The sequence below is a fragment of the Protopterus annectens genome, chromosome 3.part1, assembly GCF_019279795.1.
Source record: "Protopterus annectens isolate FY-2018-M chromosome 3.part1, PAN1.0, whole genome shotgun sequence".
In the NCBI taxonomy this organism is placed as follows: Eukaryota; Metazoa; Chordata; order Ceratodontiformes; family Protopteridae; genus Protopterus; species Protopterus annectens.
The window spans coordinates 1394115147-1394139745 of record NC_056732.1 but is presented as its reverse complement, the minus strand read 5'-3'; the positions used below and the strand labels follow the sequence as shown (position 1 = coordinate 1394139745).

The following is a 24599-nucleotide window of genomic DNA, read 5'->3' as shown; positions in this document are numbered from 1 at the left end:
AAACCATGTCATTTAAACCAGGGATTCTACTGGCTTCTAATATTATCTGCCAGCAGAGCTCTCTGTACTCAACCCTTGTTTCCCATGGTCCACCCCTTGGGTCAATGGCTACTGTTTCTAGTACAAAAAAATCCAAACTCAGCTCCTCTACATACACACGTGTGTTTAAAAAGGGCATTATCTTCATCTTTTTTATCTTTATTTCATTAAACAAATATTTTTATCTTTATTTCATTAAACAAATATTTTTATCAAACATTTAATTATACACAGTGGTTTATGTTGATTTTAACGTTGATTTTAATGATATTTATTTCAGCATTTATTTCTGTTACAGGTGTTAGAAAACGTTTTATTTGGGTTTAGGTACTTACAATTAGTCATGATTTTTGTATTTTATTTGTGATTGATTGTGTTTACTTATTGGTTATATCTTAATGAATTGGTATTTAAATACTGTTGGTGTGGTTAGTACGTTCATCTGACGAAGTTGGTGACGAAAACGTATTTACAAAGATTTTTAACATTTATGTGTTTGTGTTTACTATCAAGTGAGTTTTTGTATCAAATTCTACATTAAAGTCCAACAAGTTTTGGAACCAGCTGAATCACTGTGCTCATTTTCTGGTTATCAGTTTCTTAAGCACTTTTTCCACTGTTTGGTACTTTATTTCCATTCCTGGCTCGGATGCATATTTATGTATTCTTCACACATTGAGGTGCTGCCATTCTTCTTCAACTTCACCTATCTCCTCTTCTTTTTGAGGTGCTAGAACCCTGAGTAATTCCTTGAACTCTTGTGCTTTCCTCTCCTGTCAAATTCCAGGTCTTTAGCTTGGTCTCTGTTTACCTTAGAGCCTTCTATGACCACTGTTTGCAACTGATTGTGGCAACCAGTGGTTTATGCTGTGTGCAAATTGTTTCACTGGGGATGATTTTACAATCACTGATTCTACCTTAATGCCCTTTCTTTAGCAGCAGGAAGCCCACCTGAGTTGGACGTTGACCACTCATATGTGGTCTTGTGACTGTCTCTCTTTCTGAACCATGTGTTGGTTACTATCAAGCCATTTTCCACATGGAAGTCTAAAATTGCCTCTCCCTATTTATTCCTGTTGCCCCACTCATGTGGACCAAGGTAGTCCTCATTTCCTGTTCTGTCTGTCCTGATATGTGCATTCATGTCACCCATTATGTGGTCCTGCTTTATCTAGTAAGGGCCTACAACAGCTGTCTGAATGCACACTTTTCCTCACTATCACAACCCTGCTGTGGGGCACAGGCTGAGATTATGAATACTGCCCTATCCTTAAGTTGGAGTCTGGTTGCCATGATCTGTCACTAATTCTGAAGACATCTCTCACTACCTACTGAAGCCTCTCTCTCATGACAGTTCCCACCCCATTTCTAACCTTTGTTTCTCCTGAGCTCCTGATTCTGGATCTCAAGCCAAATAGCTTTGCTGCACTGCCCTTCCATCGTCTCCTGGATACATAGGATGTCCGGCCTCCTCCTTACCATCATGTCATGCCAGACTCAATTTCTGGTCTCCAAATGCTCAGCACTTCCTCTTCTTCCACACTAGCCTCATCCTCCTCTTCTCTCACATTTGAATCCTTCACAATCTGCAAGAAGCTCTGCAAGATCCTAAGGCTCGTCTAACTGCTTCTCTGTTTCTATACCATATCCTTAAGCTACTGCTCAGGCTGTATAGGCTGTATTGTTTCTATTCTTTTTAACCCTCTCACTATCTTTCTGTATCACTTTCTAGTTACTATTTTCCTAACTGAAACTAACATTCTATTTATTTATTTTTTGGTCATGTACTATAGCAGTCAATGTCATACACTGCACTACCTACATACTATTTTTTGGGCACTACATCATGTATAGTGAGAGTGACTATTATTGTGTATAATGTTTTTAACTCTTCATAATTGTCTAGATGTGTAGTATATATATATATTGTTACATTGTGTAACATAGTTTGTTATTTCAACTTATTTTGTATAGTATTTCTAATGTGATTTGTACTGTATTGGATTTTACTGTATTCTTTATTGTGTGGAGCTTTTCTCCCCGGGCCTCTGCTGAAAATGGGTTCTGTAGACACAGTCAGACCCCACCCCCCCGGTAAACAAATGTCAAATAAAATAAAATGTCATCCACTTCTAAGCTGCATCCTGTCAATGAACCTACAATGAGTGTAGCAATTCTTAGTTCATGTTTAGCAGGATGATTAATTTTGCGACCAGCTTTTGCTCAACAGAGCAACTGGACACCAGCTAGCCAGTAACCTATTGACCCAGGGCTGCTGGGCTTTATGGCAGGCACATACATCCCTCCTGACTTCCCTGGTGTAGGTTGGCATAGACCAGGTCCTCAACCCACTTACTACCAGCAAATACCCACGCCCATTTGGCGACATTAGTCAATACGACCAACTCACCTAGAGCCATATTTACACCATTGAGTGGCTAAAAGTAAAAAAAAAAATGTCATGGACATTCAGAAATCATGTAGTTAAAACACTTGATGTCCTTAATGGGCCCGCCTTACAGGATGTTTAACATATCGCACAGTGAAAACTCTAGTGTGTTTTTTTTCTTGCAGTTTTAAATATATATATATATATATATATATATATATATATATATATATATATATAGTTTTAAAGGGTTTTTTTTTTTGTGGGGGAGTTTTAAAAGTTCATGCTTAAGGTCCATTTGAGTCCATTAGTTAAAATTCCTTTTCCATTCACTGACTGAAAAGGAATTAAATCTAGCTAAGTTGCAAGTCCTGTAAAACTAATGCTTGTTGTGTCTGATTGCATTGGATTTTGACTGGATTTCTTCTATTAAAGGTTGGATACTTACATTTTTTTTTTGCTCTTAGTATATTGCATTTTACTTTTATTATATAAAACTTTGTTCCATTTTAACATTTGTTTTAACTTATTTTTTTTCCTTGAGTCTTGGCCAGGATCACTGAGAATAAAATCCTTTTCCATTCACAGACTGAGAAAGAATGAAATTTATGTAATGGGTGGTAGGAGCTGAGAATTAGGATTTCTTATTTAGCTGCAAGGGCGGTGAGACTACTGTTGGTATGTGACTTAATTGGTTACGAAGGTGGCCTTTCAGCTGCTAAACCCTACTATAAATTTGACTTTAGAAGCTCCTCCCAGTCTCATCTCATCTGCTCATTCTACTGGGCACTGAAAAATAAAACTGCAAAGGTCCTCTCCTTAGACTTTTAAAACTTAAAGTTAGCCTGCTTTATATCATCCCACTCTGTTGTTGCACAAAGCAATATGCGGAGTATTAATACCTTTTTTTTCCATCTTATTTTTAAAATCCTTTAACATCTGGAACTAGACTGCTAATAACTGGAAAGCCTAAGCACTGCTTCTCAGGAGTTAGCTTGGTATTAGTGCCTCTGTGTTGCTCCTGTTGAAAGAAGGAGCAGAGGAACAGTGCTTCATTGCCTTCTTAGATATTACTAATCACTCTAAAGTCTAAAAATGGATTTTTAGGAGACAGCTTGGGATTCATGCTACTGCCTATGCTTCTGGTGAGAGTAGGAGCAGTGGGGTGCTGGTTCATTCTGGTTTCTGACTGGGCACTGTGTATGGCACTTTACTGAGTGATGTGTTGCACTTTGGTGAGACCCTTTTCAGGGCCTTTGTGTAGGTTGGCTCTCTGTTGCATCTAGCTGCTATAGGTTCTATCTAGAGTATCTACTAAGAGAAGTCTATAGCAAGAGTACTGAACCCAACACCATTTAGGTTAATATTACTTCTCAGGAAGCAGTCTGGAATTCATGATACTCTTTTTCTTCTGGTGAGAGAAAATGTTGAGGATCATTCATTTCTAGCTGCCTTAAAATCAGCAGTATTTCCACTACAACAGAAATAGCACGTCCATAATCATATCCAAACCTCATGGATACTAGTCCCTCTTCAGCCTATGTTAGGAAGCACGTGGAACCATGGATTTGTAATAATCAATCATCTCTCTAGCCAATTTCATTGAAATGGGCATCCTGAGACAATGTAGCAATTGTCTCACTTTTACTGACAATTATGTACTATATGTGAGACATGCTATTATTTAATGCTATTGAAGGCAAAACTCTCACAAGAAGACACTACAAAAAACAGGTTGCTGGTACCACACAACACTGCACTAAACCTATCACATACAGATCAGATCACACAGACATATGCCAAGATTCTTAAAATAACCTACCAAAACCACAAAGGCCTCTTAAATATAATCTAAGAAATTAGTTCCCTCAGCACTCTCACAAACCTTGCAAACAGATGACACAGGCAGCACTCACCCTAAAACATACATCTCATAGTCACAGTGTCTTAATTCAAAAACTCATAAGGCAGATCTGCATACATTTCAACAACCTAGTCATAGGTGTCTGCACTGTGAGACACACTAATGCATCACTCACCAGGCTATGCAAAGAGATGGCTACTGGCAGCTACCTATCAGATGCCAGGATATACCGCATCATGCAGACACTCAAGTTCTTGTACCACAAGTTCACATATAAAATAATCATAGCACACATGAGTATAGAACATTTGAGATGCACCTCCCTAAACTATATGAAGAAAGGCATGATGTAGCCTTTGTAATACGTGTCCAAAACAGGTATGAACCTAGCCTTGCACAGCATTTTACTATCACCAATAATGATGTGACACTACAAACAAAAGATTATTGACTTCAAAAATGGCTTAGCTTCCGGTGTCAATCAAGGGGGTCCAATATAGATATCAGCCAGGAAGGAGATGGTAGACAGTCCTAAATGATTTGACAATGTTGGCCTGCACTTTTTCCCCATAAGGCTTTCAAATATTGACTAAAATCTTATCCACCCCCATAGTGCCTTTTTTAGACAATGTCAGTGCTCATGAACTCCCAAGATAACAAAACAGAATCCAGATAACATAAAGGTATCACTGCTTCATGCTAGGTGTCTTAAAAAAATCCACTCCCCTACAAGCACAACTTTCCCTGGATGCATATTAATATATGCATCATCACGAAGACCTGGTTCAAGAACATTAACACCACTCCATTAGTACAGGGACTCAGTGCCTATCAAACATTAAGACTCATTCCATATTTGTTAAAAAAAAAAAAACACCAGACAAGATAATGATCTGGAACTCCTCCACATCCAACTTATCATTAACAAGACCCCCTGTCACAGTATGGCTAACTATAGGACCCCCTCTATGCCCCCCTTAGTCCATTACTCTTATCTAACTAGTATGGCGTGCCTGTGCATTAAGCCAAACTCCACTATCCTAGGGGACTTTAATTACCTCTCTATTTACTGGGAAACATATACATCCACTAACATGTATGGATTTCAACAATACAAACATTCCGCTCCCCAAATGAAGGCAAAAAAATCCGGAATGTGGTCCTCCCTAATATGGGACAGCTCTGCTCCATACCAACTGTAATTCCCTCCCTAGTCAAATTGAACCACAGTTCAGTCATATTCACCTTAAAATGGAAGCCAGAAGCATCCTCAAATACCTTGGTATTCAGAGATCATGCCAAAGCTAATCTGCTAAAACTGAGTGTTGATCTGGCTGAATTCAACAGCCCCTTCCAACTCGATGACCTCAGTATTTATGCAGAATACCAGAAAACCAAATTGTATGCATATGTGAATAAGTGTACCTGTCCCCCTCCAAAGTAAGTTCAAAGCCACATCCAAAACTTAACCCCTGTGGTAGAACCCAAATATAAACAAATTCTGTAATAAATTTAAAAAATCATTAAAAGTAAAAAGAAATGAAACTCTCAAGCTGCAAATAAATAAGCTCTTGTTACACTTAGGGAAATCTGGAACCTGACCAAATCAACCAAAGGCAGATATAAAGAAAAAATACCCACCCAGGCAAATGGAAAAACTGCTTTAACTATATTAGAAACCCTAGAAAAAATGCCCAACCCTGTGCAGAGCTAAAAGTGAATGACATCACATACTCAGACCCAGGTTACATTGACAATCTGCTTATGGATAAATTTACCTTTAACTTCATTACCCTCCCCTCCTGCATTCCCAGATCTCATTCCTAGAGCCCCCTCAAATTTCCCAAAAACAAGTATTCAAGGCACTGTCTAAGGCCAAAAACATTGCTTCTCTGGGCCAGATATATTACCTGACTGCTTACTAGCCAGCTTGAAATGAAGCCTGTCACACCCGCTGCAAAGGCTATTCAGTGCAAGCTGCCAAGTACATTTTGTGCCATACAAATGGAGGACAGTAACTGTTACCGCTTTGCACAAAAGTGGGGTGTCAATGGACCTGGGAAGTTATAGACTCATAAGACTGACCAGCCTCATCTGTAAGGCTATGGAAAGGGTCATTATGGAAATTATAAATAAGGACATAGGTAATCTACAGACTGAAGTCCCAAGCCAGTTCAGATTTGTCAAAGGCAGATTCTGATTACTTAACCTAGTTGACTTCTTTGAGAAAGTTACTAAGGCAATGGATGAGGGTAAATCAGTACACACTGCATAACTAAACTTCGCAAAGGTGTTCAACATCATCCTATACTCATGTATTGCAGATAAACTATCCCAGCTAAATGTTAATCCATGTATTACTCATTGGATAGCAAATTGGCTCACAAGTAGAACCCAGGAAATAAGAACAGGCTGCTCTAACTCCTCCAAAAGAACTTTCACTAGTGATGTACCACAGGGTTCCAGCCATGGGCCACTCCTCTTTGGTATTTACTTCTAGGAGGTCAAATCTTCTGTTAAGGATTTATGGCTGACCAGATTTGCAGATGACTATAAACATGGTGCCATCATAAATTCCCCAGAGGACAGCAAGATCCTATAAGAGAACCTTTCCCATGACAATAGCTGGTGCCAAAATTATGGACTAAAGCAAAATGCCAGTAAATGTACACTAATATCATTCAGCAAGCAAGAAGTCCCTTGTAACTCTTGCTCCAGTAGTTAGGTACCTGGGAACCTATATATACAACAAACTATCCTTCAGTCACCATGTATCCACTATTGTAAGTAATTCCGTTTTCATTGCACAGCTTATTACTAAGGGTATGGTGTCCATGCCCAGGGATGTGATCATTACTCTGTATTCCATATTTATCAGACAGAACATTTAGTACAATGCCCCCTTTGGTATGTGTCAGTAAAACATCTGACAAAATTTAAATGCCCACAATGCTTTCCTATTAAGGAAATCAAGGGACTAAATAATAACTATGCAGACTATCTCAAAATATTGTCCCTCTTCTTGGTGTCATGATGGCTACTTGGTGGCAATTTCTGCCTCTCATACAGAGCCGCAGTAGACGTTATCCTGTCAGAACTATTACAAATTTGCAAGTTTGCAATGTGGGTATTAACACCCACTCAATCTCTTTTGCAACATAAACACTATTCAGATGTAATCTGGATGAATGGCTAAGTAACTGCATATTTACCCCTAGTTTAGCACCCTTGCTCCTCATGGATAGGGGCAACATGTAAATATTCTGCTCATCTCTGGGTTACTCATAATTATATAAGGGTTATAACCCTTAATCAAATGAATTGCTAGGCTTCTAAAGATCCTCAGGTTCAGAGGTGCCTAGGTGTTTACTAGGCTAACGACCACAAGGGCCTTTTTAAGCCTAGCCATGCATCCCAAATCTCTGACAAGTTCTGATACCCTTAATAAGTGTAAGCATGGGACTGGGAGATAAAATGAGTCGGTTCATTAGTAGCAATGAACACATGAAACTATCAGTGGGAACAGAGATCAGAAGCAACCTTTTGATGACATAAACCTCGGTGCAGCACTGGAGGCTGGGAAGAAGAATCTAAGGAAGAATTTGGAAAGACTGACTAAGGAGGCTGAAAGGTGGTAGCCAACATTCACAGCACTTCACCTGGGCCAGAGCAACCCTTGCATGAAGTATCAGCTAGCTGGGAGTAGAACCAAGGGCAGAAGAATAGGAAAGCAATCTAAGAATCTTGACCATGCTTGGAATGGACCAAAGGGGTGGGGTGAAACAAAAGTGACAGCAGCCAATAGAAGGCCAGGGTGTATCCTGAGAAAGATACGATCCAGAAACAGAATGTTCCCATCCTGCTGGATGCTGGTCTATCTACAATTTGAATAATGTATGCAGTTCTGGAGGTCATACAAGGAAAGGGATATAAGACTGCTAGAAATAGTCTACAGGACCACGATGATGATGATGATGGGCAAATCGGATGCAAGAAAGGGATGTAACCACAGAAAAGAGGCGTTAAACCTTTTCTCATTAGAAGCCAAAAGTGACGAGGGATATGAGAAGAAGGCACAAGATTATGCCAGGAAGCATGCCTCTGAAATGTCCAGATTTTTGCCTTAAATTTTTGGTCTGTTTCTCATAAAACTTGTGGTGTTCTGGCACATCACTGAGGATTGAAGTCACAAAATAATGGCATACGTTTGAGTTTCAGAGATCATATCTTCTTGGCATACGTTTCAACCTCTTCCTTTTTTTTTCAATAATTTTTATTTTTGTTTTACATTTGCAAAAACCATAACCATTCCATATTTACAAAATGACCACATTTGCATGTTTTACATTGTGGATAAAGTAGAAACATGTAGGTCATACAACATACCTAATTACAATATATACAAAGATGCTTTCCCAATTAATGTCATTAGTCTAAAAACAGCACATGCAAAAATGATACTTCATCCATAGTTAAGCTGTGTACTTGTGGGAATATTTCCAGTTCATAAGATATGGTGTACCTGGTGCTTATGCTAATAAGATGTTATAGGACTGTTCCCAGATTGCTCGGGCTTTCATATTTTTGTTTCTTTTGTCCAATACTATTTTATGTGCTAGTAGATGTTTAATAGCAGATTTCTTGAATTTCTCCCAAGAGATATTTACAGGATCTAACCATTTGCGAGCTATATATAGCTTCATTAATAAGAAAATCGTTATAAGTGGGTTAGCTTGTTTTCCTGAGATGTTGGCCAGGAGGATGTGTAAAAGAGTAAATTTCCATGTTAGTGTTGATGCTTGATACTCCATTTTTTGCAGTTGTAACTTAAGGGAATTCCAAAGCTTGAAAACGCATTTACAACTCCAGAATATATGTATTAGGTCTGCAATCTGGTCTTTACAGTGTGGACAGTATGGTGACTTAGTTGCATTGAATTTGTGAAGAATTGCTGGGGTGAAATAAGCATTATTATTAATCATGAGTTGCGTGTAAGAGAGTTTTTTAAGTGGAATAGTTTTCAATGTTAAGTTGATTGCCTTTTCTATTTGCTGGTCATCCATATCAGGTTTTAATTTTCTTCAGTAATTAGAGAAGAGAAGGTCTTTCTAGAATTTGATTTCCCCTATCATTTTGTATGAGTTTGTTATTGTTTTCCTTGACATTAACATAGTCTTCCAAAATGGGGTACAGTTTTCAAGTCACTTTCGAGTATGGTAAGGTTTTGGAGGTAACTGGAACACACCTCTTTGATTTGTCTTAAAATTATTATATGTACTTTAGGTAAGTTTAGATTACTTCTTAATTCATGAATTGTGCTATTGAGGAATGGGTAGATATCTTGGATTCTCTTATGTTTTAACCGAGGGAAGGAGTCTAGGTTTAGCATCTTGTTATTTATTTTTAAGTTAGGATTTTTATGGAGGGGTTGTAGTATTAACATAGCTTGTCCAGGGTTTAAGGAGTGAAAAAGTTTTTGTGTTATATTTATAGAACATTTTAGTGGCTCTATTATGTTATAGGCCTGTAAATCTTTTTTATTTAAGAAGGGAAGCGCTTTGGGGATTGATAGTGTTTTTATGTACCTATAGTATATTGTTACCCAGGCCGGTGAACCAATCTTTGCCGAGAGGTCATACTCTGATATTCTCAGTATTCTATTAGTGTTGATAATAGAGTAGCAGGTTTTGAAATCTGGCACCTGTCATCCTCTTAATACAAGAAATTTGGGCAAAGCCTAAAAGAATGGGGGGGGGGGGGCAAAGGCCCAAAAATAGGGACAGATTTTAAATATTGCTCTTATAAACTTAGAAAGCTGCTAGAATAACATGATTTGTGTTAGTATGCATTTTCTGAAGGATATAAAGTCTGAAACTCAAATGTATGTTATTATTTAGTAACTTCAGTCCTCAAAGAGGTGCCAGAATACCATAAATTTTATGAGGAACAGACATACCTCTGAACCTCTTAGCACAAGAAAACAGGACAAAGCCCATCAAAATGGAGGTACAATGGGCCAAAAATATGGACACATTTTAAATATTGGTCTTATAAATTTAGGAAGTTGTTAGAAGAACAGAATGTGTTTTAACGTGCATTTTCTGAAGGATATGAAGTATCAAGATCTAATACATGTCATTATTTAGTGACTTTAATCCTTAGGTCATGCCAGTCATTTGTCAAAAAAACACAATTTTTAAGCGGAATGGACCAAAGATTTGAAGCAAAAATCTGGACGTAGGTTTATAGGTGTGTACTAGGCTAATGGCCATGGAGCCTTTACAAGCCTAGCCCATAGAAGTGCCCTGGCAACGTGCCGCCCAATGTTAGTTCCCAGTGCCTATATCAAGTAGAGCCACTGGAGTGATCTTCGGGGTAAACTTTCTATTTCCCATCCACTCATCAAGATTTCTCTTGAAGAGGGCCACTGAGGTGCTCTGCTTGACATGTATGGGAAGTCTATTCCAGAGCATGGGCAGTCTTTGGGTTATTAACCTGTCCCTCCAGCATGTTCTGTTGATTGTAGTAATGAGGTTGAGATCTCTGGAGCGTGTGGTGTGGAGGGATTGGGATTTCTTTAGATGTAGCATTTCTAACAGAGCTGGGTCAGATATGGCTTTGTAAGTCAAGCAGAGATCACCTCTTATTAGACGATATGAGACAGAATAGTGAAATCTGTACAGTTGAGAGGTATGGGGACAGACCAAAAATATAAGGCCAAAATTTGGACATTCTGCAAAAACTGGTCAATTGAGAGGTATGCTATGTCTGTTACGCAATTTGAATATCTATGTGGCACTTCTAGTTATAAAGTATTACACCATTGACTGTGTTCATGAACACCAAGTTTTGACAGGACAGCTGCATGATACATTGGCAGTAAATCCTGCAACAAATCCAGCTAGCACACTCATGACAATAATTCTCACTGCAGCTGTCAAAAACAAACCTGAGCAACTGAACAGCACTATTTAAAAATGCCTCCAAAGCAGCAACCACCTTATTGATCAACAGTCTGTAATGGTTTCTAATTGTTCTGCTGTTCTGAGTTATATACTTAGACACATAGACACACACATACACACAAGTGCAAGTATTCATGAATTATGAACTGCCATTTTATAACACAATGAGTTTCACGCAGAGTTGTACCAATGTCAAATGTCACTCTAGGCAATCCCCCAGTTGGCACACTACCAACAAGAGCTAAAAACCCAAACACCATCCATGCAAACAGCAAAATTCTGGGTATAGAGCTATACTAACTCCTTGCTGCAATTCTTAGCAAAAAATTCTTAGAAAAATATATTCCAATATTATGCAGTCCACACAGCCTATCTGGACATTGCCAAGGCCTTTGACACCACCCCCCACTCTGGAATCATAGATAAACTTACTGAGATGGGCATTAATCCCTACGTCACTCGATGGGTTGCCAACTGGCTTACTGACAAACACCACACTGTAAAAGTAGCTGACTCCAAATCCAGCTCCAGACAAGTGGAGTACCTCAGGGTTCAGTCCTGGGACCGCTCTTGTTTGGCATCTACTTCTCTGAAGTACAGGCCAACACTAAGGGACTCTGGCTAACAAAGTTCACAGATGACTGCAAACTGGGAGCCATTAATTAATCCCCAAATGATGTGGATACTCTACAAAAGGACCTTACAGAAACAGATGCTTGGTGCCAGAGCCGGGGGCTCAAGCTCAATGCCAAGAAATGTATAGTTATCCCCTTTGGGAAAAAACATGTACCCGTGAATTACCACATAAGTGGCAGTACACTAAACACCGAAAGTGTGATAAGAGACTTAGGAACACAGGTGGACAGTGGTCTCACCTTCAATAACCACATCGCCACAACAGACAGGAAATCCTTCGATACCTCATCACTAAGGCCTTTTCATCCAGAAAAAAGGAGGTCATTGTCCCACTGTACTCATCCCTCATTAGACCCATTATAGAATACAACACCCCATTTGGTATGTACCTCTCAAGACATCTGCAACAACTGGAAAGGCCACAGAAATACCTCACTAAAAGAATCACAGGCCTAAAGCAGATGCCCTATGCTGACCGCCTTAAAAATCTCCAGCTATACTCTGTCGCATATCGTCTACTCAGAGGTGATCTCTGCTTAACATACAAGGCCATGTCAAACCCAGAGCTGCTGGACATGCTACATTTAAAGAAATCCCAATCCCTCAGTGCCACACGCTCCAGGGATCTAAACCTTGTCATCACAATAAACAAAACATGCTGGAGGGATAGGGTCCTGACCCAGAGACTCCCGAGACTCTGGAATAGACTGCCCATATATGTCAAGCAGAGCGCCTCCTTGGCCCTCTTCAAAAGGAACCTTGACGATTTGATGGGAGAAAGGAAATTCACCCTGGGGATCACGTCAGTCACCCTGCTAGACAGGGGCACAGGAAAGTAAACAGTGTAGGAAGAAATAGCCAGAGAATTGTTATGGCTAGGCTTGTATAGGCCCAAGGGCCGATAGCCTAGTACCAACCTATGAACCTCTGTTGTCAGTGACACTTGCCACTAACTTAATTACATATCATAATTCTTGACAATTTTACTAGCTAATGTAAACCTAATGAAATATGGATCATCAGAAAACTGAAAAAAGAATTTCAAACTCACAACACATCAAACATACCTATTACAGACACAGAAAACTCTGAAAATATTAACAACCACAAAAAAAAAAAAAAAAAAAGAAAGACATCAGGTTATTTTCTGCAGGAAGGCAAGTCCCCACACACCCCAGAGTTAATTGTACAAACTCCACCATCACACTAACTCAAATAAGGGAGAAACCGCCTTTAGAATGGAAATCTCTGTTGCCGCAGACAGGAAACATATAAGATTTCAATAAAATGCAGAAGTAAAAACACAGAAATCAATACAAAAACCTCACCAAAAACAAAACAAAACTCACCCAACAGTAAAACATAACCAAAACCCCCAATACAAACATTTTTCACTTCAGCATTATTGCCAATCACAAGTACCAGGACTTCATATTTTTTTTCTTCACTCACATTTTAAATATAAAAATCCAACTGACCTTCTGTGCATTTGCATAAACAAACTCCAACCATCTTGATATAGTATAATGTATATTGTACTTCAGATTTCGACTAATACCCAAGGACAATTCTTATTCAGTGACCAGCTAATATGAAAAAAATATATTTTTCACTAGACAGCTTTGTTAACTTTCATCAAAATCCCAAAGAATATTAGGTCCTCACAAATTCCTCACCTCACTCTATGTTAGTGTCTTTGTTTGGTAGACATTTGAAAAGTTACGACATACTAGGGCTAGTCCTGAAACATGGAGACTGAATGCCTGAAAAACTGGACTTGCATATACTAAGTCCAAGATAGCAATTTCTCGGACTACTCCCTTTTCTCGCAGGTATGGCAATCTTGGAGTTATTATATATAAGTTCGGTGGTGTGGGGAACTTGTCCCCCCCCCCCCCAGCAAAAAAAAAGAAGTTTACAAGAGAAGAGCGATGTTCATGATTTGTTCTTATCTTGCACTTCCAATATTTTTTTTCAGCATGCCGGCACTCATAATTTTCATTGCTGACATTTCAAGAGGGAGCCATTCTGTTTGCTTCCCTGAATGCTGACCATTACCCTCCCCAGTCTATTTTCTCCCCATCACTGGGCAAGGCAAGAACCAGCTAGAGTCATCATCCAGAAAGGAGTGGGGAAAACATGTCATTATCCTTGTAGTCTAAAGATCTGACTTAACCCTTCCACATACTGGGGTCATCCAAATCCTTCAGTTTACAGTGTCCTCTTTTACAACTGGTTCCTTGGCCAAAGAAATATACAATCACCCCTCACTATCATGCTGCATCATTAAAATGTAAAGCTAAGGGGAATTTCTTTAACTCAATGCCCCTATGTCCAATGTCTGGTCTGCACACTCATGTTATTGTGAAGTCATGCAATGCCTTCCTCCTTATGCATCTGTGACCCCATGAAGGTTATTGTGAACAGCTTGATAGAACCAAGCACATGGTCCATGGTCCCTAGTACTGCGTATTATTTATCTACTGTTCTTATAGGTGCCAGCAGTACAGTGAACCAAACCATCTGTCTCCCCCTAGGGGGGCTGAACTAGTACCAGCACTCCACACCCATCCTCTTGCATCACCTCCTTCACTGCCCAGACCACCTCTCCATCCTGAATCATCTGCTGCAATATTTAGTTTTGAACTTTCTGTGCCTGAATCACTTTTCACTCTTCACACAAATCATACACCTTCAGCAAGAATTTCTCAAGATCCTTTAATGGCACTGAAATATTTTATCCTTATTTTTCTCCTTAAACTCAGCTAGTGACGGAAATACATTCTATTATCAAGCACAAACTAGACATTTTACCCAGTTAACAAATGATAAAAACAAAGGAAACAAACAAAGGAAGAATAAGATTTTTCACTTAGGTCATGCTGACTAGCATACAGATTCTTATATTACATGATTCTGCTGTAAATAACTTAAACCTTAAATTATGTTGTTTCTTATGCTTTACATTATGACTGTACTGACTATTGCCTGTCTGTAAGTATCTTGTATTCCTGTTTGCTTTATTAAGCCTGAACAGTAATATATGTATACAACTGTGTGATGTACTTTTTGTTCTAATGATGTTTCTGGTTTTAATTTCATGTTCTGTTTTGAATTTTATTATTCTTAACCGTTGAAACTGTGTTCCTATGTGGTGTGTGGCTGACATTATTGTATTTATCTGGTGAACTATAAGACCTGAACACTTTTTGTCATATGATACAAATTTCAGCCTTTAATATAATATTTTAAATTTAAAAATCCAGAATATAATAACAGTTTGATTAGATGGAAAGTGTGATCAAGTGTGTAGCCAAGCATGTTTTATATACTCAGTTGAGTACATTTTTCTGAACATCTCAGAGAACAATATGACTTTGAGACTGGATGCGAACAAATGTCTAGGATGTGTCTATATCATGGGATCATACAGAACTATACAACTTGAATAGAAATAGGATTGCTCTTAAAAAATGATTACAGTTGTAAAAGATCAGTAACTAAGGATGCGTCATTTAACAAGTGCATGAAGTCAATAATGCAAGAGTTGTGCACGTGTGAAATGTGAGGTGTGGTAGGGGAAGCAGTGGTGGGCAATGAGTCTAAACTGGGCATTTCGATTACTCCACTGGGTGTGATTTAAAACACTGAAATTATGGATTACGGTCAACAATCAAGGCATACCCTTCCATTTCAAGTTTTATATCACCTAAGAATTTTATCAGACTTGAGTACATCTTGTCTGTATTCCAGAAGCAGTGCCAGAAACATTTAATTATGGTGAAGTGAAAACTATTGAAGGTGATTTTATAAAAGTGGATAAACTCAGTATTAACTAGTATTAAGGTAAAATTCACAGGAGTCTCTTAAAAGTAGCAACATTGTGATAATTAAACTGCAAAGAGGGAGAATCGTATCTATATAAGAAAATAATGCAGATTGCTTTACATCAGAGTTCTTGTACTGGTGGACTAGATCTGGTAATTCACATTTTGTTTTTCTTAGGTCTTCACTGGATCCTCTAATGACAGTGACATATACCAGCCAAGTGGCCGATGCCCGCCTGGGAACCTTTTCCCAGCTGCTGCTCCACTGGAGAGGAAGCATATATAAACTGCTATACCGGGAGTTCCTCATCTTCCTTATTTTATATTTTAGCCTCAGTGGAATCTACAGGTACAAACTAAAACTACTACTGAAGGCCTTCTAAGGAACTACAAAGTTATAACATGGCCTGTATATGCTCTACCCAGTTTAATAAGTTCAAGTCACATAAACGGCATAATTATGACTTTATGCAGTATGATGTCTTATGCTAAGGAACTAGTTTATTGATAAGGCTCTTCTTGTTTTATGATACAGCATGAAAAGTTTAAAGCAAAGCATACTGTGTTTGCTGCGGCTTACTATTCTAGGAGTCTGACTTATTTTCACATTTTGCTAGTTATTTAGTTAGTACATTTGTTGACTGGGACTGTCCAACTTGGGAGGATTCCATGGCAGCAGGCTCTAAGACCTCAAAGAATCATAACATTGAACAGTGTATAGTTTTAACAATGGTATTAACTACTACTTAACATTGCTTGAACTATAAAACGTAAAATTATTAACAGTTAAGCCAGCTTCATTGATACAAATGGCTAAAGCTCTGACTGCAGCCCAGGCAACCTGGGGTCAGTCAGTGGTTTGGATGTCTAACAAAGCTGTCAGGGGAGGACAGGCATTCCCATCATAGAGGGAGGTGAGGTACAGCTGCCAAGAATGCACCAGTCCTCTCAGAAGAATTGTTAGGATGCAAAAGCCATGGCCTGTGATGGCCATTAGCCTCATCAAGCCACAGGCAGGTATTAGCCTTGCACATTTGACTTACAAGAACATGTGCTCATGGGAAATGCATTCTGAGCCCCTCAGTGATGTGAAGCACTTGTCTCTTTATGCAGAAGGTGGACATAGGACCCCCATAAATGTCTTCATAGCTGTGATGCCAGCAAGGGCACAAGCAACCCTTGTGGCTGTCTGAATGATGCCTCCAGATGTCTCTCACCTCTGCAGTTATGAAGAACCCCCCCCCCACAGAGGAATGAATGGGATGAAGTCTGACAGGGGAAAGTTTGATGGCTAGTAGGCAAGAGGACAAAGAGCACCTTGGAAAAATGTTAACAGCTGTGTACAGAACAATCCAAGAAAATATGTATTAAGAGGTTCCATAGTATACATACAACCAAATATACTATAAAATAATAGTAGAAGCCATTCAGAATGCTAACTAATGAATCAATAGACAGACAAAATAAAGTTAAATGGCAATGGTTAAACAGCAAATGTATAATAAAACATTCTCCCAAATATATATCTATATATATATATATATATATATATATATATATATATATATATATAGGTTTTATATATATAATATATACTATATTAATATATTATATGTAATATATTATATATAAATATATAGTAAAACAGTCTGCAAGATGAGTTACTCAAGTAATTCTGTCAACCAAGTGATAAGAAAATTATACAAAATGATAATATTTATGCTAGATAATTTAATGTAATCTAAATTTATGGGCCACTAGTTACTGTACAATTACTTTAACAATGTCAGAGAAGTTTATACCACAGGTTAGAGCCCAAAGCTTTTAGCCTCAACACTTGTCTTTGCTACAGTAATGCACTGTTGTGACAATAAACTATACTGTTGCCTAAATGCACACCCATGAACGATGTACATGAAAAGCATAACATATGCTTATATGCACAAACCAATAATGTCTTAATATGATTTCATTGTATTATCTTTTACATTTCTAGCAGCATACTTAATAATTAATCATTTCAGTCATTATTTGTAGAAAAAAGGGGTAAAAAGCAACAGGTCAGTGAAATAATGGATGACATGGTTACATAGATATAATCAACTGCTGAAACATTAATTATTCATAAAAATAACCCATTAAACTGACGTTCTAAAACCCAGTGAAATATAACAATAAAGTACAAGAGCATTTTTTAAGAGAGCAAGCCCTCTGCATCCTAATGCGCCCTGACTTATACATACAACCTGCAACGCCATATACCAGCTGGGAAAAAGGCATGTCCTTTTCCAGAGGTTGCACAGTGTCACATTTTGAATACATTGTTAGGTTCTTAATGATCGGTCTTTCAGTAGTTAACTAAAACCTGACTGATACATGATACATGGAGCATAATGGATTACTAATCTAACTAACCTATTACAGAGTGACAATTTTTAGCATTCACCAGAAGTACTAATCAATGTTCTATACTCTGCCCTTTAAAACTGGTTTATCTACCTATCCATATATGCCCTGCTGTTTAACACTGGTTTATTTACCTATATGAGTATCTGTCTGCCTGTCTATCTTAATTTGTTTACATTTTCATTGTTGAAAATTACTCCAATGGAGTAAAAAGGCTTTGGTCTATTTTGCTGGCTATGCCTGATAAAGTAGTCATAATACAAATGTGAGCACTAGATATATTATTTATATTTTGAACCTTCCTTGAATTATAATTATTTTTCCTTTCCTGTCTTAAATAATTCTTGTTAAATCGTCACTAACATGAATGACATGCCCTGTCCCTAATGTAATATGTTGATTTCAAAAGATATTAACATGCAGAATGAGCTTACAAAAGATCACATGTGGATTTTCATAAATAGTATGCTGAAATATTACCATACGGTTAAACGTATGTGTAAGACTTCAACTAGTGAAATTATGATGAGTTTCTGTTTTGAGATGTACTTTATCAGACCAAAAGTACAAATTACCCAAAATACAAAAACTTGTAAAATGAATAAAACAGGCTGTGTTAAAAACAAGGGGTTTTATTCTTGAAAAACAGAATTAAGCGCTTTTGGCTGTAACAATACAGCCTTCATCAGAATTCCATGAAAAATGTGAATTACCAGATCTAGTCCACCAGTACAAGAACTCTGATATAAAGCAATCTGCGTTATTTTCTTATATAGATACGATTCCCCCTCTTTGCAGTTTCCAGGAATTCTGATGATGGCTGTATTGTTACAGCCAAAAGCACTTAATTCTGTTTTTTCAAGAATAAAAACCCTTGTTTTTAGCACAGCCTGTTTTATTCAATGTACTTTATCAGACACAATTCAGTGTACCTTAAATACTGATTGGGACTGTCCCTAACAGATGTAGCTGTGTAACGGAAAAGTAAGTGTATGCATGTGTATGTGTGCTTTCTGTAAGGATAAGAAAAAATAATGTTTTAACATGCAGCTACAATTACAAAATTACAGTTAATTAAATTAATTACATTAAGGACTACAGTTACAAAATGCCATCGCATGAATACTTAAGGCTACGTATCTAAATATGTAGTAGTCGCCTTACAAGACTCATATTTTATTCAGTATTATATAATAAATATTTACAACCATCTTGAACTCTGTCTGTCTCTGCCCCTTCCCATCTGTATCTATTTATCTACAGCTACTATATATCTATATCAGGGAGCAGGTCAAATAGTCGATGCATGATTGGTCAACACGTGGGCTGATGATTACTTTTTGTTAATTCTTGATGTGTCAGCCACATGGCAATGGGGGAACAGGACTTGTCTCCACTGCAGGACCATGATAAAGCCTTCTTCAGTGATTCTATGACTTGTGAATCACTAAAAACAGGTCACCTGTATGTGAGCAGATTGTTGTTTTAAAGGACTGAGGATGATCCACTTATTTATTTATATCTATCCATATATAAATATATATATTTATATGTGTGTGTGTGTGTGTGTGTGTGTGTGTGTGTGTATATATATATATATATATATATATATATATATACACACACACACATATATATATATATATGTGTGTGTGTGTGTGTGTGTGTGTATACACATGCACACACACACACACACACACACACACACACATATATATATATATATATATATATATATATATTATATATATATATATATATATATATTTATGTGTGTACTTAACATTAAAACTGCACATCACTGGCATCCTTAATGTCAACTAAAAACTGGGGAAAAAGTCAGTTAGTTTCAGGCCTGTTCCTTTCAGTATATTATATCATTTGTTGATGAGATCAAGATCAAAATTATTCCATATTGGTAGTTTGCTAATTCTAATCCCTTTGTGAACCTAGTTTATTTTCAAGATTTGTGATTAGGTATATTTCCTCCCATTGGGGTTTTTCATTTATATATTCTTTTTTAACTGTCTTTCTAGTGATTGTCATCCTTTCCTTATTTGAAGCTGTTCATTTTTTTTGGGGGGGGATCGGGGTACTGTGCTGCCATTAAATACATTTCCTATGAAACTCAGAGCTTGGAGTATGTCAACGATAGTCTCAAGAATACCTTGCTCACTGTCGATACCTGCAAGAGAGTTGTCCATCTCGTTTTCCAAGTTGTGATGGATTGCCTCTGTTCTGAGAAGGGATTTTGTTGAAAGTGCAGGTATAAACCTGGATCATTAGTCCAGGAGCTAGAAAATACTTCTAGTTCCTGCATATGAATGGGATTGTTCTTACTGAGTGAAATGCTCTAATGTGGACATTAGTTTTACTGAGCAAAATGGTCTAATGTTGATATCTGGTTTGTTGACATGCTTTGGTCAACAGAACAGATGGTTGACAGGTGTTTGCAATCACCAATACCCAAGGTAGGGGTATATTCCCTAATCACAGGGCATGTGCAATTTTGGAATTAGTACATATAAATAGCATGGATTGCAGGGGAGCAGGGGGGCTTACCCCCTGAAAATGATGTTTGTTATTTTTTTGCTCCGAAGTTGATCATCAGGCATGCAGAGATGCATTTTGCTGTCGACATTAATGTGTCGATGCTTTGAATACTGAAATTCCAGCCATTTTACTTAATAAGTGTATATAAATACATGCATATGGCTACAGTTAAACTGTCAAATGCACTTGTCATCTATAGAGTTTACTGCTGTGTGCTCTATCAAAAGCAGTCATTTTCAAATGCAGTAGATTTGAAAAGTAGGATCACTGAGTGTTCCTCTTCTGTTCGGAATGTCCTTGCATTCATACTAAGTGGAGTTTCTTCAGTTATGGAATATTTTGGATATACAGAAAGTTTCAGCATTAGCAGGTCGAAGGTGCATGCATCAGTGTTTACAAGTGAGGACTAGAGTATGGGCTAGGGAAGGAGACAGATTTAGTGTTTTTGTGTGTGGGTGGGTGTGTGCATGTGTACACACACGTTGGTATTTGTGAAAGGGTTGAAGTGCATATGCACTGGTGTTTGTGAAGGGTTGTAGAGTGTGTATGCAGAAGTGTTTATGAATTAAAATTAGACTAAGGGCTAGGTGAGTGAATAGATTTAATGTTCTGCATGTATGCGGGTGTATCTGTGTTTGTGAATGTCTTGTTTAGTGATACTGCTGGGGAAAGATCTTTTTCGTAAGGTAATATATAAGGCTTTGGTAAAGGGTGGGAGTAGAGTGAAAGTTAACACATATGTGTAAAGGTGTGCAGGGGTCAAAGCACAATGTGCAGTTCTGTCATCATGCCTCATTTATTTAAATATATCAGATTAATGAAAAGACATTTCACGTAACTGAGGCCAGCTCTTTCTGACTTCCTGACCATTCTCTTTCCCTGAAAAGTAGTGACTCTTACCCTGCCAACTGCAATGCCTTTAAAATCTTCTTGTTATTGTAGCCAAATGTGTTACATGCATCGTCTTTCTAAGGCACCTTACTTACTTTCTCTTAAACATAAGTATACGTATGTCTACCTTATCCCTTAATTCTATCCCCTCAAACTCCCTCAATGCTATACATGCCTCCCCCATTTTACTTTTCACTTTTAATACTTTTTTCCCATCTTTTCCCATGCTGTAAATGTGTATGGTAAAATATGAATTAGCATGCATTCTCCAAATCATTCTGCTCTAATATGATGGTGGATATTATACTAAATGTACTTTGTGTTGTTTAACTTTTTTGACTATATATTTTATAAACTGTACTTTGTATTGTTTTATTCTAACCAAGTATTTTAAAATGTGCTACATATTATTTTTTACCCTTTTTATATGAATTTTTTTATTTCAGTTTTTTGAGTATATATTCCTGGGTAATGTCTAAAATTGGTCCATAAAGATCAGTTAACAAGTTCAAAAGTAATTCTTGTTATAGTCATGGGGGACTTGGACCCTATTTCTGCACTGTTAGAAGTACATCTACCACCTGCTTAGTGTTGGTTCAGTACACAAACATTTACAAGAGGTCTAGAGTGCCTAATTGTGCAATAGAGGCAAATGATAAACCATGAAGTTGCACATAGCCAAAAGTGCAGGTGGTGGTTGCAGTAAGTATAGAAGTATAACTCGGTCTGATTCTACCTAGAACCAGTGTATTTGCTGTAAAATGAGAAGATAATGGGGGGTTGCAACGATCCCAGTATAATAAACCTGATCTACCGGAAGTCATAGTTAACATAGTTTCATGTCAGAATGGATTTGTTTTGTGAGTACTGATTTGAATATGATCTGTATATAAGTGCTGTTTACAGTATCATGACATCAGGAAAAAGAAAGTGATAATTATGATAGCTTGTTAATAAAAGGGTCAAGTACAGCCAAAATTTAATTGCTATGCCTTGACCAGCAAAACTGTCACATGGTGACAGTTCAGCTGTATATTAACTGTGGTAATCAGAGATGTCATGAAGTTAAACATTTTGATGAGCAGAAAATCTATAAATCTCCAGCTGGTCCATGCCAGGCCACAATAATATATTTTATGTTGTTTCATAGAAACATACAGTAGCCCTCTGAAGTCAGATCAATAACTATCTGTAAGCAAACAAGAGTATATCTGTATATATACATATAGATATACATATTGTTAGAAAATAGGCACATAATATGTATGGATGAATCTCATCATCTGTTTTCATACTACATATATATCTGCTTTATGTTGTTCACCTTAACTTACTTTATAAACCTGAGGCCATATTAGACTTTTTGGCTTGATCTTGACACTGTATGAATACTGAACCTTTACTTCCAAGACCTGCTCTATAAATGCTTGTATTTAGGACAATCGTAGTAAGCAAACAAAATACACAAATAAAATATTAACAAGTTTTGTGTGTGCAATAGATATTATTTTTTTATCTTGGTTGAAAGGCAAGTAGGCTAATTTAAGACATTTTCTATTCTCTCTAGGTTCCTTCTCAGGGAAAGTCAGAGGCGTCTCTTTGAAAAATTCTCAGTTTACTGCAATCAGTATGCAGAGCTAATTCCGATATCTTTTGTTCTTGGTAAGGTCCTTCTCTTTTCAGATTTTTTATACATTGCATAACAAAAGACAACATTTTCATGGTCTAGATACATGCATGCATACATTATATATATATATATATATATATATATATATATATATATATATATATATATATATATATATATATATATATATATATTTATATTTATATAGACAGAGAGAGAGAGAGAGAAAGAGGAAGATATTTTATTCATTTTTGGATAGCTAGATATCCTTTCTATTCATTTCTTACTTTTTCTGTTTGCAGACTGAGTTAGTCTTATTGAATCACGGAATGATCCCTTTCTAATTTTGACTAATTGCTCTGGTCTATAGTTTGTGTCACCCTGAAGAACAGTGTGTCCTTTCAGGAAAGTTGGGTACAAACTGCATAAATTCAGTTAGATGCTTTTTGTAGTGTATTTAATATGAAAGAAGGGACTGCCTTCAAGACCATTCAGATGAACACCGAGCATGTAGTTAGGAGAGGTGAGACAAGCCTGACTCTTGGTTGGCCTGTAATCTAATGCTGAAGATTGTATAAACTTCCTAGAGGATGATTTGTTTTGGTGGCAATAGTGCTTCTGAAAGGAGAGAGAGCCATCATTGATAAAGCCCAGGTATTTAGATTCTTGTTCATTTTTGTGAGTGCTGTATCATAAGATACTAAATGCACTGGAAATGGTTGACTGTAGTCTGAACAGCTTGTGGAAGACACTACTGATTCTGACTTTGTTGGGTTCAGAATTACGGCAGGGTCAGCTAACAATGATTATAGTTCACTGACATGAATTATAACTTTGCCTGAGTAGCAGTAGTAGCAGATCTAGAGCAAAGTACTACGTAACTATGTACATTATATATTACGTTTGCTGGCAAGCACTACTTCCTCATGTTGTTATGAAAGAGTCAGAATAGGAGGGGTTCCATCACAGACCCTATCAGTCACTTTGGGTATTTCTAAGTACAAAGCACAGATGCCGTGACATTTGTTTTCAAACAGGGCTAAGTGATAGCATGCTGGCTAAGAAATGAGAAAGGAAATGTTAAACACTGCTGGCCATCTAGCAGGAACAGGAACAAGCAATGGCTATACCATATGTCTAAACTTTGCACGCAAATGACATAATATTGCACTGAAGCTTTTAAAGTGCTTCAGAAATGAAATGTGTGAGAGTGTGAATTAACAAGAGACAGCAGTAAACTAAATTAAGGTGATACTGGCATTATTTGAGGCAATGCAAAGGCTGCAGTGATGTGCAAACAGAATTGTTTCATGAAGGCAACAGTGCCAAGCCTGTAAGTAAAGAAATACGGCATCCTATACTGCAGAAAAGAGTCCAACATTATATTGAGTTGATGGGG

At 37.4% G+C, this 24599-nt stretch overlaps 1 protein-coding gene across 1 annotated transcript in view; it reads left to right on the top strand.

Annotated features, from left to right (window-relative positions):
* The window catches only part of LOC122798479 (bestrophin-2-like), a 624740-nt gene that overhangs the window by 220195 nt on the left and 379946 nt on the right, over positions 1 to 24599 (top strand). The window contains exons 2-3 of the mRNA XM_044067436.1: positions 15899 to 16069; positions 23138 to 23232. Coding sequence (XP_043923371.1) covers positions 15918 to 16069; positions 23138 to 23232 — 247 coding nt within the window. The 5' untranslated portion in view covers positions 15899 to 15917. The remainder of the gene's footprint in view (positions 1 to 15898; positions 16070 to 23137; positions 23233 to 24599) is intronic.